The following is a 15274-nucleotide window of genomic DNA, read 5'->3' as shown; positions in this document are numbered from 1 at the left end:
AATCAAATATATCGTAAAGGTACACATAGTATTAAGATTCTTTGAAGATGTGACAAGGAGTTTACTAAGTTAATAAATGAAATGTACCTACATCAAGGCACTGATTAGTACAGAATATAGTTTCTGTCATTTATGTAATATATATTCTATCGTCCATTATCTATTCTGTTCTTGTAATTCTACTTTATGTACCTTAAAGTGTTGTCAATTTTAGGATATATTTTTCTTTTTTTAACCAACAACTATGTCAAATACTATACCTGCTTTTACGATTTAATAAATTCAAGCAAAATGCGAATTAGAACAAATGATTAGCATTGTTTTTATTCTTCTATCGTGTCTTTTTTTTTTAATTATCGTTCTTCCTATCCTGTTTTCTTTCTACTTCTCGGCATCCGTTCTACCATAATACCACCCAATTATCATTCTTAAGTTTAAGTAATTAAACACGCGCGATATCTTTACGAGATCTTTTTGTACGTGATATACTAACTAAGAAGAGTAATTATTTTCATAAGAATAAAAATAAAAGAAGTAGTTAAAGCAAAATAAAATAAAATAAAAGAAGATTCGATCACAGAAAATGTATAAAAGGAAATAATAAAGTAATATAATTACTTTATTAAAAAACGATGTTATATAAATTGTTAATTATTATTTCACTTGAGTCTTTGTGCTCTTTTATCTTTAATCTAAACATCGAATTCAAATAATATTTTTAATCCTTTCTTTTGTTTCCTGAGATAAAACTACCTCATAAAAATATTCTCTTAGCATTATTTAATATACAATACCCTGATTTCTATGTGAATAACTTTTGTATTATAGCAATAACTATAATTCTTATTTACAGACATACGACGACAACATTGAAAATAAGTACTTTCTTGTGGAATAACCAATCGAAGAGAGCTTTTTATGCTCAAAAATAATTTTGTCTCACTAATATGCAATAATATTATAATTAACTGAAATTCTGATGTCTGATTAATGTAAAGAAAAAGAAGAAGATAATATTTCGAGATCTTCTTAATAATATAAACTAATTGTAAGTGAGGAAATATTATACTCTAACTAGTGAAATTCGAACTTTGTTCCCTATTATATCATATTTTAAACATTATAAATAAAATGATTGGTAGTGTGCGAAACTTATTATAAGATAAAAATACCAAATATATCCTAAGAATCTCATATCGGTCATAATTAAGTTTTCTTACGTATAATTTCATAACAAAATTATGTACCGATAAGATCTTACTTGATAAAATGAGACGTCAGACAACAGAAAAACAGTACAGACGATAAGGCGATAGTTTCCTATCTCTGTTTATACTTTTTCCTTTTTTTTAAATGCATGTATGTATAAACATATACAGTAGATTCTCTTATAACGCGAGTAATTTTTATAACAATTTTATAATAATTTGTGACCACTATTTTATCAAGAATACTTTTCGTAAATGAATTTACTCAACATTCATATTTCATTCTCAACATGCATATATCCTAATGTAAAAAACTTTGAAATTATTTCAGGTAAAATAAATTACGGTATTTTTTATAACACGAGTTTATACAACGCGTTATTCGGGAATCTACTGTACACATATACATATACGCATTATGCTTCTTCAACCATATTGTCCCGATTCGAAACTATCTTTCCGTTCTTGCTAGGTGACTCGTTAAGAGGTTGAGAATCTTCTTGAACGGATTGTGGATACTTTTGATCAGGATAATTCCATTCTTGAATTTCGGCAGTGCCAAAGATTTGATATACGATATACGTACTACAAGCTACACACGTAGTTACTCCGAACACTTTTCTCCAAGCGTCGAGTGCTTGCTGTTGAGTAAATTATTCGATAAAAAATTATTCATAGAATCACAGAGCTAATGTAAAAGAAATATGACATAAAAATATGTAATATAAAGAAAAAATATATTTACGCTTTCTTGAGTGAGCAGACCAGCTGCTATAGGTGACAGAAAACTAGCTGTCATGTGAATTGTTTGTGCGAATGCTAATACAGGACCTAAAATAAACATACAATAAAAAAAAAAACAATTAAATCTCTAACTCTGAATGTAAGTACAAACAATGAAAACTTACCGGCAAAATTTGGCGCTATGTCAACGATATTAGCCATTGCACCAGCATAGGCAGCAGTTATAAGTATAACAGCTATGAACCAAACGATTGCTACAAGAATTATATTACATCCCAAATATCCGATAAGAAGCACGAGAATTCCAGGAATCACTTGAGCTAAATAAATCGCAACGAAATATTACAAAGAAAAGGAAAATATATATACATATAATAAAATTATTAATTAGTACCTACAATAATATGCTTGAATGAAAAGAGAACTTACATGACATCGTGAAAACTTTGCGAACATTCGTCAAAGATAAGATTTGTCGATTGACCAAAACATCGGCGACATAACAAAATACTACGGAACTCAGATAACTACAGATAAATGGCAATCCTGACAAAATGCCATTCTGAAAGAAGAATATGTCTTTATGTGATACAAATTCAATGTTTAAAAATATTTGATACGCTATTGAAGCTTCCAAAACACCTACAGCCTGAATGCTAAATCCCAGGACGGTTTTTATGTACATCGGACCAGAAATAATAAAAACATAATGGACCCATATTCTTCCAAAGGTTGTAATACCGATGGCCCAAGCTGGCCACGACATAAGAATCGATTTCCATGGTACGGTCATTCCCTTGAAAAAATTGAAATATTTGTAAAAAAAGAAAATAACGTTTCCTTTTACTTAAGATCAGTATCTTAAATCTACCTCACTCGTTCCCAAAACTTGATTGCCGATGCTTCCACGTATGTAACGTAGCTCCTGCTGAGAGATCCTTGGATGAGCGGCTGGTGTGTCAAAAGCAAAGAAGTACCAGAAGAGACACCATGTTAATCCGATGGTACCGGTCGTGTAGAAAACCACTTTCCATCCAAAATGAGCGATGATGAATCCGCACAACGGATAGGTCAATCCAATCCCAAAGCTGAACCCTGAATATAGATAATCTAGATGTTAGGAATGGCTCACCCCACGACCAGGAAGGAAGCTGAAACATGAGGCTTGTCGAATGACCTCGGGGCCCGGGCTCGTTTCACGATTTGCACGCACGCGCCGTCGATGATCTCTCCTGGATGATGGTGAGCATGAATCAACCCTGTAAAGCGATTCAACTAGAGACTTAATACGAAGGGACGAGGTGTGATGAATGATGAGGCTGTACAGTGGGACAATGAAACTTCTATACCTGAAAACAGTTCGAGCATTTACTAGCTCTCACCGCTAAATGAGTAAACACTCGTCTTACGCAGAGACGCAACCCTGACGCAACCCTAACGCTACTAATCGTATCTATGTTTTACGTTATGAAATATGTCAACATATTATATGAACGTTTAAATCGTATGTAGAGTAAAAATGTAGAAACAAAAACGATAGATAACATTCTACGTAAAAGGTATGTACAGTACGTGACGATAGAATACAGAGCAATCAAAAGAGATCGATATAAGGTAATATCGTCTTTTAATTTTTCTTCTTCTTAAATAAAGTATAATCTAAGAAAAAAAAACAAATTGATATATCTATTCGGTCTGTGGTCAGTCTCTGAGAAAGTTTGAGTGAGAAGAATGATTAGAAACACGTGTCGAACGAATGTAGATTTTGGAAAGACAGAACTGACATGTAAGATAATGAGCGAATAACATTATACAACGTGTGCACGTAGAGTCCGGCTGATTCTACCAGCTGGAAGTATACTCGGCCTTTCTCATGCTGTTGAGTGGTCGCTGATGAGTATACCCCTCGGTCCGGCGAATGCAACCAACGTGTGGAGCTAAACCAATCAAAAAGATCAATATCAACGATCGTGACCATTGTCACAAAATTATCGTGTCTATCTATAATAATAAGACAGCATCGCAATCATTTACATATGCACATAATATATAAAATTTATCAATTTCTTGATCCGGACTTGAATTTTGACAGTAAATATAGTTTGCTGTTGCGAATAGCTTCTCATTCGAACTTCCGTACATTCCAGTCTGAAAGAAGTGTGCATTAGTATATCACGAGGGATTATAATCGTCAACAGAGATCAATATAAGCAACGTACTATTGTTCTCCGCATATTATAAATGATTTGGGAAACATGATAAATCATATATATATACATATATTTATATACATACTTATATATAAATAAATATATAAATAAATATATAAATATATATATATATATAAATCATAATAGTATTATATAATAATATGATTCGATACGTATCGAAGTTTCACTGTAACACACAAAAGAACTTGTATTAGAGTGTCAGCTATCTGAACACTTACCTTGAAAGGAAGACATGAAACGAGATCGTTCTAACGGTGGAATCCAATGTCCAACAATGGCATACATAGCTGGCCAAGTTAATCCCTAGAAAAATATATCCTATGTTTTAGAATGTTGCCATCATTTTTCTATACAAGAAACATTCAAAATGTTGAACCTTTTCGCTACGACACCCCTACTAGCAAATGCACTATCACGATACGGGTTAATACCTACACGGACGTATTTAACCCTTTCAATAGGATTACGTCGAGAATATACGGCTCATGAGTTATAGCTTCTACTATACGAATACTCGCATTGTGAATAAAGTTCTACTGTATAAATGATAGATAAATAAATAGATAGGATATTAAAATATATAATGCATTTAAAAAATTGTAAACTGTGACATATCAATAGGCAACTATAGTTAGCAGTAGAAGATAGTGAATACATGACGTTTGGATGACTATAGTCACTGGTCGTATACTGCAAGCATTAGACATTGAGTGACTATAATCATTGTGAATACATAGCCATTGTCAGATATTGACTGGTTATAGTCACTGTTAGCAGCGAAAAGGTTGATTACAATGATTCAACATACACTAGCGATTCCTTGTATACTTCGAAGACCTATCATAGCACCGTAATGAATTTCAGCAGCACTGGGCATAAGTAAACTGCAAATTGCAGTCAAAAGTTGAGATCCACCGAAGACGGTCTTTGTACCAAAATATTGAGTTAAAACGCCGCCCACTACTTGCGATAAGATGTAACACCAATAAAAGGAGCCAAGAATGGCAGACTGAATGGCTGGACTCCAGTCAAACTCACCCTCTTCCTGCAAATAATAAATTGTGGCGTATACGATCGATAAAACCATTTCTTTTTCTCTCTCTTACATTAGAGAATATAAGATTATATAAAATTTTAAACGACTCCTATCGAAGAATTTAAACTGTTATATATCATAGCACATAGACAAATTTATAAATCTTTTCCTTTCTTATAAGAATTATACGTATACTTCGTTATATGCATGACTTGTCACATATTTTGTTCGTTTTTCTTACAAAAAGAAATCTACTATACACCCGATCGTATTAAAATTAACAAAGTAAAGAAAAAGCGTGATTTTATTGCGTGAATAATTTACATAAAACATTTTAAATACGCAATACTAAATGATCTCAACTTACGTAAGTACTACGAAGTATACGTCAACCTAGTCAATAGTATTACGTGACAATTCGTAAAGTATACGATCGAATTAGATATCACGATAGGAAGTAGATTCCTAGGTCTATTCCAAAATAAAAATTTGACGAAGTTGACTATATACTAAAGATAATAATCGAAATAGGATTATTCTATACCTCCAGTCTAACAACGTTACTGCTGTTGCTGCTGTTGTTATTTTCCACGTGCGATACGTTCGCCGATTTGTAACAATAATGAGACGTATCTGTGGTGACCGTGGCATTCGAGATCATAGTTGGTTTTGCCATAGCCACCATTGTAAGATTAATGTCAGTCCTCATCATAAAGGAAACAAGAAACCCGGAAAAAGAAAGCATATAGAGAACAACTCGTGCTGGCACCATGTCTGAAACGTAAACACAAATGAAATGCGTTATAGGATCGTTCAAATTCTTTATTGAAGCAATTAAGAGAACAACGATTGACAGTATTTATACACGATTCAATTGAGTGCGAATCAATCAATCAAGAGAATGGCAATAAGTAAGTTAATATATAAGTAGTACATGAGTAAACTAAATTTCCAATGAATATTTCATTTTTATCTCTCTCCCGACAATGTATGACTCCACTGTTCAGCTATTTGTCTTTTGACTAACTATATACGGTAACAATATTTTATAGTAAAATCAACATTAATTATTCATACTAATGTTTATCGAAAAACTTTCTCAGGTGTTGCTTAAATGACTATAGTATCTGCTTACATCGATGATATCGTTATACGAACAAATCGATACCAACTATTTACGTCCGGTATGTACTATTCAACGAATAAGAAGAATATTCTTTAGTACGAATTATCGATCGTTATACTAAGAAGAATAACAGTATTATGAAAAAGTAGTTTGCATTAAAGTGACGACGATAGTTCAAGTTAATTATACATATGAATATTTTCACACTTCTTTGTATTTAGGAAAATATAAAAAGATAATAATAATAATAGTTCGCGGTATTAAAAAAAAGAAAAGTAAAATATTATCACTATTATTATTATCTTACCTCCTAATCTCCGTAAACTACAAGGTGATCGTTTTTTATACATGCCGGGATCCTCGTATCTATGAAAGGAATACATTTATATTTTGAAATATTCTTATATTTATACAAACACTTCTAAATATTGAAAAGACGTTACGTATATAACGATATAGATAATTTTTTTATCACAGTACATGGAATTTTTGTTACGATTACATGTAATATTTACCTCGGTGAGTCTTCCATTTTTGTGGAGGAGTAAGTACAAATGGAATTTATCCCTTCTTAATTGAAAAAATAAGGATCTTCTTGGATTCTAAGAACAGAGAAAAAAAGGAGAAGAAAAAATACAAATGAGATAATTATTTGATTATCTTATTCTTATGATTTAGTAATTACGAACAATGAAGAAATAAATCGTAAATGATTCTTTTCGTCAAATTAACAAATCAAGGAAAACAAAAGAATCGTTTTGCGAAATATTGAAATTAAATAAGACACGTTCTGTTGTGTTTTCGTAAAGCGACTGGCGTAAATTGGTGCAACATAGCGTTCTATAGATATATAATTACTAATCATACATGCAGAATCTGTTCCTCTTTATGTAACTTCCGCCACAAAGCTTGAATGTCAACGATATCGTACGTGTTAACAATAGAAACTTCGTCATTATAATGAAAAAAATTTATATATTATAAAATAAATATCTATATTTTCAACATAAATGAAATATTTATGTAAAGATAACATATCAAGCCATTAATTCAAGGTTTCATTTAATTTTTAACTATCGAAAAATAAAATTTAAAAGCAAAAATTATTAATGAATTATCACCTAGATAAAAATATAAATTTCATATAAAATATAACTTATTATTATCAATATTTTGTTATATGTGCGAACAATATTTTTTTCCTGTTTTTATAATTACCAGATGTTGCCTGCCTTAAAACATTAATTATTTAAACTCTTGATTACTATTCAATGCAATTTTTTTATTTGATAAACAAAATTAAAAAATACGATGCCAACAATGCATTTTATTAATGTCATTGTTATTCACTGACCTTAAGATCAATAAGGCAACGTGTATATCCCAGAATTTCATATCGACCTAACGACTTAAGAATTCCAACAATCTATTCGTACCCACGATCCTTAAGTTCCCCAACGAAAAAGAATGCGAACTTATTGTATTTCACCTGAGATCTATTAAAATTCACTCTATAATATATGAAAAGAAATACAAAGAAAAAAACAAATTAAAATTAAATTAACGAAATGTAAAACAAATAATAATTCAACAAAAATATCGAATCAATTTCTTAGATTATCTATAATAATATTTTTCAAATTAATTTAAATCTAAACTCGTTATGGTCACGCTTGTTCCTAGTATTTATGTAAATGCTAGGGACAACACCTGTTGCTAATCCTATGAAATATTATTAAAAGATCGATCAGTCAATTAAAATGAATTCAAATCAACATGACTCTTATAATAATATCTTTAAACACAAATAAATTTTATATTCGTTATAAATAAGGAATATGTATATCGACACTCACATTCAAAAATGCATGAATATAAATACAATTATTTGTACGCGTATGTGCGATGACAAACATTTTTTCTTTGCGTATGTAAATCATTTTTTTTTTATTATTTCTAATATTTAAATATTTCCTTACCAATGTGATCACAGATTCGTCCGTACACAAAATATCGAAAAAGAAGGATTTAAAAAAAATAAGAAAGGAAAAACTATCCCGAAATAATGAAAATAAACGACGTCACAATTGTCCCGAATCAAAGTCCCATGGTCTTCTAGCTGGATGACGAACCGCTTTTTTTTAACAAGATCAACGACATGGTATACACCCTCGATGGAAGAAAAATTCGATGCACTCTCGTTGCATGTCGGTACTGAATGTCGATTGAACACCGGCGAGATGCCTTCTTCTTCTTCTTCTTCTTCTTCTTCTTCTTCTGTCTTTCCAACCCCACCGCCACCGTCTTCTTACGAGTCGCCGACCGCCTTACGGAATAATATAATGATAGACAGTGGAAGAAAAAAATAACTGAGAGAGTAAGAGAGAAAGGAAATATTAAAACACGATAATCAAAGTCAGACTCGTTGAAAATTTCATTTAAGTTGAAGAAATCGAAACACAAGTTCATACGTTAACTACTGTATATATGTATATATTGTAATTTTTATAAAAAAAAAAAAAATTAGCATAATTACTTATTATATATTATAATACATATTATAATTTATTATTAATTTATTATTATTTAATTTATTATTATTAATTATATATTAATTACATATTATATATTATAATATGTATATAATACGTAATGGTTTCAATCACACCTATAAATAATTTCAAATAATCTACGATCTGAAATTCTATGTTCCGCGAAGTTTTCTTGGTATGAGTTTATTCTTGTTACGGCGACTATGACGGTGCATAAATATATCATATATTTACATTATTTTATCTATTTTAGAGAAAACTATACTAATTACTGCTAGCACTATTCACGAAAATAAGGCGCTTATTACATAAAATTATTTAAGTTTCATGTCGACACACATTACTTGCAAACATTAAAATATCACAATAATATACAATTTCAAAATAAGAAATTCCTTTTACTTTTTTTCATTCATATAAAAACTATTGACACATTTCAAATTGTTGTATTAAAAATAATAAATGAAAAATTAATTGTTTCACAAGTTATTTCCTTCGCATTCTTGTCTTAATGGGATCAAACAATTCTTATCTGAAAGAATTGAAAAGAAGAGGAAAAGAAAAGTCATCTATATAGATAATAGGAAGCAAGTTAATTAAACGATACGCAACATATAGTTAGAAATAAAAATATAGTTCAATTAGAAAAATTTACAAAACAATTAAGATTCCATAGATTATGATCGATTTTCTTCAATATTTTTTTTTAAATGTTTCTTAGAACGACAATATATAATTCTTTCATTAAATAACTTATTATCAGAAGTCAGAGAAACACGTACCTTTATTTTTCGATTAATTTTTAAAAGGTAATTCTATCTTCCAAGAAACTTTACTTGCATGATTTGCAATTTCTTTTTTTGCAGAATACTAAGTATATTTTAATGAAAGTATATTCGCTACTATGTCCAAATTTCATGAAATAAACATAATACATATTATTCATTCGTTCAATAAGCTAGCAATATTAAAATTCATTATTAAATGATACGATTATTTTGTATAAATTTTCGATCAATTTTTTACCTAAATAAGATTTAATTAATTTCTGGCATATGAAGAATGACTATTATTTTTCGACCTTTATGATTACATAAGATCATGATTATGTGTCGATTATACATCAACTAAACATTAGTATGCTAAGCTGTTGAAAATTAACATCTTTTTACAATTTCAAATTATAACAAACTAGTAAATTTTTCAATTCATTACGTTTTACGTAAATACAACAGATTATACATTTGATACGCATATATATGCATATATGTATATACATGTATTTATATTTATTTCTATACTTGATGTATACTGCTAATGATGTAATCAGAAGCGATAAGTATTAATTCGAATACAAAAAAAATGACGACATTTCTGAGTGCTTCGGTTTATTTCAATCTTGCGATAGGTTTCGAAAACCTAATCTTCGTATAATACGATTATTACAAAATTTTCATAATGATAATTCTATTTGCGACTTCTTATTTGTGCGAGGTTGTTTCAACATTAATTTTCGGCAATTGTTATGATCAAATTTAAATATCGCGCGAAAATCAATACGAAGAAGGAAATGAGGGTGGATATGTTCATTTAAATTTCTATTATCTATCACATTAATTATTATAATAAGTTGGATTTTTTCCATTAGATCTTTTGGTGATCTAAAATGTCTTTTATTTACTGTTACCTAATCCTTGCAAACAATTATTAATTATTTCGTCTTTGAGAATAGAAAAAGTTTGGGAACCACTAATCTAAATTTTAGCTTGTAAATTATGTAATCAATTGACAAATAATATCAAATTGAACATAGTAATGGTTTCGGTGATATGAGCGGTCAAAGTTTAAATACGTAAGCAATTTGAAAATCCCCAAAACGAAACAGTTAAAAAGTTACGTAAATAAAAGTAACACGTATCCTTCGAAAAATGATTAAAAACAAAAACAAATTAAACGAAGAAACAAACCGCTTTGCGAATTAGTACTTTGACGTGTATAATTAAAAATAAATTACAATATTATAACTAAATTTAATTCTTTTTTTCACTCCTAAAAACACCTTGTAAGGTTGATATTGGATTAAAATTGAAAGCTTAGTATTTGTTATTTAATTCAGAGTTAATGTACGCTTAGAATTTACGTTTTTGTAAATTTATCGTGCATCGCGAGATTTTCTTGCTGATTTTAACAATTTCGAATTTTAATATCTCTCTAACTACTCCTACGTTCAACTTGAAATTTTTCTAAATTAATATATCATCGTTAAGCTAAAATTCGATTCAATTCGTAAAAACAGTCAAACGAGCAAATTTTTAGCGTATATTCTTTCTTTTTATGTTCCATCTTTTTTTATCAAAACACCTGTCAAGGTAAATTAATTTCAAAAATTTGATTATATTTAATGATATACTTTAAATGGTCAAATAACTAGATAAATTATGATTAGATATGAATATTAATACAAATAAATTTATAACGAAAATTCAAAAATCCTTATGATTATAAATAACATATATATTAGACATTACCGCGAAAAAAAAAAAGATAATAGTTCTTGAAATGATAACATCTATTATTTCGTAAGATAAAGAATTCGTAAGCTTGTTGAGGAAAATGACGTGGCACCTAATAATTATATACTACGTAGTTGATAAAAAATATAATAAATCGCATATTGAATTTCAAATTATTGTAAAATAAGTATTAATTACAAATTCTCATGTTTGTTTCTCTATTTTTTTTTTCCCCTTATTATAAATGGTGCAAATCGAGCGTAAGATAATCATGCAAAGTATCGATACGTCGACACTAGACAATTAAAAGATGAACGCATACTTTTTTTACTTATTTATTTATCGTTATCTATCTCTATCTATTTATTCGTTTGAAATAATGAAGAAAAATCAAAGATAAAAAAGACGGAAAAAAGGACAGGAAACAAGAAAGAAATATGATCAAGGAAAAACTCGAAATAATTTACTTCGAAATTAACTTCAACTTGATAGCAAATAACTTATTTGATAATAAGAATTGAAAAAAGAAAATTCATTGTAAAATTCTTCATTTCCAAATGCATTATAATTATTAAAAGTACACGGATGATGATCATATGAATTTTCTAATGTGTTTAAACAACTTTTTATCAGTAAACTTCTCGATTTCAGTTAAGAAAAAAATTTTACGGTTAACTTTAATTATTCCGTAGTTGAACTTATAAAAACCGCCATCAAGATGATCACACGACTTAACTAATGGAATCATACCCTGTGAGTCAGCACAAAACTGAACACGTGATTGTCCAGCACACGTATGAATGTTTTATTTATGGATTGTATATTCTATATGTATTATATAATATATATATGTATATTATATAATCTATCTGATGAACTAATAACTATTATATTACCACCTTAAATATGTAATGACAAGTGCACTAAAAAAAATTAATTTTATAATTTGTCTTACGATATAAATAATATCAATAGAAAAGAAATCATAGTATCAATATATTTTAATTTTTTCATAGTCAATCGACCATAATTATCGGTACAAATATCTCCATTATTTTTCGTTTTACAGAAGAACTGCTAAATGAAATCCTATAAATTTTCGTTTTTGTATAAATAAACTTCACCTGACATTCTTGATAAAAAGAAGATATCAACATACGAGGACAAAAAACTATTAGTTCGCAAGATAGCTATGACACAAAAATGTTTAGTAATTAACGTAATAGAAACGAGTATGTAATATATTTATTTATTTTGTAAAGCTAGAAAACAATGTCAAAGAAAAAGATAATTAGTGCAAAGTAAACTTTTTAACGATAATAATTTTTTTTCATGCGCTTGCATTTTTCTTCTGTAAAAAAAAAAAAATAATGAAAATATTTGAAGTTGGAATAGTTTGAAAAGCACTTCAAATATTTGTGCACGCGTATATTAGAGATATATAGATTCCTTCGTTAAACGTGTAGAACTTCACGTGAGAACGAAGCAATGCAAATTGAAATGAAATAAATTGAATAATGTCGTTCGTTAAGCTGTTTACGTTGTTTATATAACGGTAATAATCTAACGAAAAAAGGAAAAAAGAAATACAAATTGTTTTTTTATGTAACTACAGTCCCTTTTTTTATTTTCAAAGAATAAGATAATAAGACTGTATACTACTTGAAGACTTTTAATCGCCATTATGAAGGAACGTGAAAGGGCTGAGCACGAATACAATCACCGACAGTCGGCTAGAGTCATTGATTTAAAGCAAGGTCAATATTTTGCAACAAGATTCAAAGCAGACCTTGCGAAGTTAGCTCCGAACGATTTTCTAGCCAGGAATTTCTACGAAGCGAAATGGCCAAAGAATGAGAGATCGCATTGCGTCATCGCAAAATATCTCGAGTTGTCATCGTCTCTCTCTCTCTCTCTTTCTTTCTTGAGAGAGAGAAATAAATTACTTGCTCCCTTTCCGCTCAAAGATTCGCGACACGACGAATGGAGGATTAAAGATGGACGATCAAAAAGGGCGAGTGCCAACGATTCGACCTTTTCGACTCTAATTTGTACTTTTTATGCCGATAGAAACGTTCGTTACAATCTCAACATATATTCACAAAATTGATCTTTTATTCAATGAAATAAACAACAAAACACGTATTAACAAGCAAATGCTCGCAAAGAACAAAGTATATTTGTGAGTTGAGAAAATCTACTATCTAAACATATTAAAAACAAAATGATATTTAACGATACTATGTTAAGAGGGTGCAGTACATAAAAACAATAGTTTCTTTTTTTAAATATCGTCATCGACAATACTAACTGTTCACAGAAAACGTTACGTATCACATATTCATTCTAGACACTAACTTCTATATCTAAATGAACTATTTGTAAGTTTTCTGATATGAACATTTATTCATTTCAATATACACAAATGTTTATATGTATTGCAATAACTACCTGGTAAGTGGAATAACTGAAAGATACTGTGTGAGATGTATTGCTTAATGATACAGAATATGCAGGTATGTTAAGAAAATATTTAAAAGGAAAGAGGTACGTAATAATATAAGAAAACAAATGAAACTCACTCACTTTCGAAGAGTTGTTCCAGCGTTGGACCGAGAGTTCGGACGATATGTTCGACCTCTTCCGCGACGACATTTTCGTCCGTTTCGTTCGTTCACGGCTGGTATGTACGTGGCGAGAAGAGAGCGGAGGGGGCACACGTGTGTACACTCGCTCGCACGCGGAACATGACTCTCGTGCCGGTTCCCCCACTACTCCGCGTGCCCTTCCCACCTTCGATCGCAAGCGCAGTGCGAGGTGGCGCTGCGATTGCACTTTTAGAACGTATCTTGAAAAAGCGGTGCCCCGTGCTAAACTAATTTATTCATATTTCAAATTGTACGAATCTTTTTAAATACTTTCAAGATCGTATTGCTGTCCGTATTAGTATTAAATATGCACTTGAATGCTTTTTGACTGATCTGACCTTAGATACGCGCGACATATTTGTACGATATAATAAGTTTTCGTAAATAAAAAATAACGAATTGATTTAAAAAAAAAAAAAATATAATGTATTAATACAAATGTGTTGTATTGGTCAATTTGATATTGGCTTTATTCTTATACGAAATATCAAAAACAATTTGATGATGCAGCTGATCACGTGGGCTCCACAAATATTCTTCAGTATATGATTTTTTTTTTCTTATCCACTCTTGACCATATTGCTATCTTTCACTGTCGTGTTTTACTTATACACAAGCATTTCTTTTTGCACACAAACGATATCAAAACACACTGAATACACTGAGAAATGTGGTTACGATTAGTGAAACACGATGCAGAGATTTCATTATAATCGATCGTAGGATACTGCGTCGTCTCACAGTTTAAACAGTAACGTATCTAACATTTATAGTACCCGTTCTTTTACACTAATCAATTGATAACATGCACCAAAGATTCTCAATTTTTAATATTTGTCTATATATAAAAAAATAGTTAAGAATCTCGTCGATAAAGATATCGTAATGAATGAATTTTGGTTATTTATTAATCTAGAAATATCCAGCTTTCTTTGTCTTTCAAAAATAACCTCTCTTAGGGATCTCATTCAATTGCATGAAAAGCTATTTTTAGTTGAATATCGATAACATCGCTTGATACATACATAACTCGCCAATAAACTTTCACGAATCTTATCATATGAAAATTATTATTTCTAGGAAAATCATTTTTATATATATGTTGCGTATAAATGAAATGAAAAAATTTCTTTATATTTATTATGTGTAACACTTATAAACATATATCGTATGCTTTATACATCTGTACAGTCATATCTTATATGGGTCAAAGACG

General features: G+C 29.8%; 1 protein-coding gene across 5 annotated transcripts; it reads right to left on the bottom strand.

Moving 5' to 3' along the window:
- Positions 1–799: 799 nt before the first annotated feature.
- On the bottom strand, positions 800–14822 carry LOC122518476 (vesicular glutamate transporter 2). Of its 5 annotated transcripts, none has more exons than XM_043637426.1 (13): positions 13993–14822; positions 8325–8671; positions 6861–6947; positions 6653–6711; positions 5764–5993; positions 4992–5228; positions 4402–4486; positions 2824–3047; positions 2599–2748; positions 2382–2514; positions 2117–2272; positions 1954–2039; positions 800–1849 (listed from the first exon to the last, which is right to left on the bottom strand). In XM_043637426.1, exons 3-13 carry the CDS (start codon positions 6875–6877, stop codon positions 1625–1627), a joined length of 1602 nt encoding a protein of 533 aa, XP_043493361.1. In that variant the 5' UTR covers positions 6878–6947; positions 8325–8671; positions 13993–14822; the 3' UTR covers positions 800–1624. The 5 variants fall into 5 exon arrangements, with proteins under 5 accessions (XP_043493361.1, XP_043493359.1, XP_043493362.1 ...); XM_043637424.1 differs by having other exon boundaries at positions 13997–14822; XM_043637427.1 differs by lacking the exon at positions 8325–8671.
- Positions 14823–15274: the final 452 nt, after the last annotated feature.

Source organism: Polistes fuscatus, unplaced genomic scaffold, assembly GCF_010416935.1.
Source record: "Polistes fuscatus isolate 324 unplaced genomic scaffold, CU_Pfus_HIC Scaffold25, whole genome shotgun sequence".
NCBI classification, from domain to species: domain Eukaryota; kingdom Metazoa; phylum Arthropoda; class Insecta; order Hymenoptera; family Vespidae; genus Polistes; species Polistes fuscatus.
Note: the sequence above shows the minus strand (reverse complement) of the source record. Positions and strands in the feature narration are given on the sequence as shown.

Bases quoted from the DNA above. Each gene is read 5' to 3' on its own strand.
- LOC122518476 (XM_043637426.1), bottom strand. The intron at 4,487-4,991 runs GTATGTTGAATC...ATATTTTTCTAG, and splicing joins GTATACAAGGAATCGCTAGT to GGATTAACTTGGCCAGCTAT. The intron at 2,040-2,116 runs GTAAGTTTTCAT...TGTTTATTTTAG, and splicing joins CATAGCGCCAAATTTTGCCG to GTCCTGTATTAGCATTCGCA.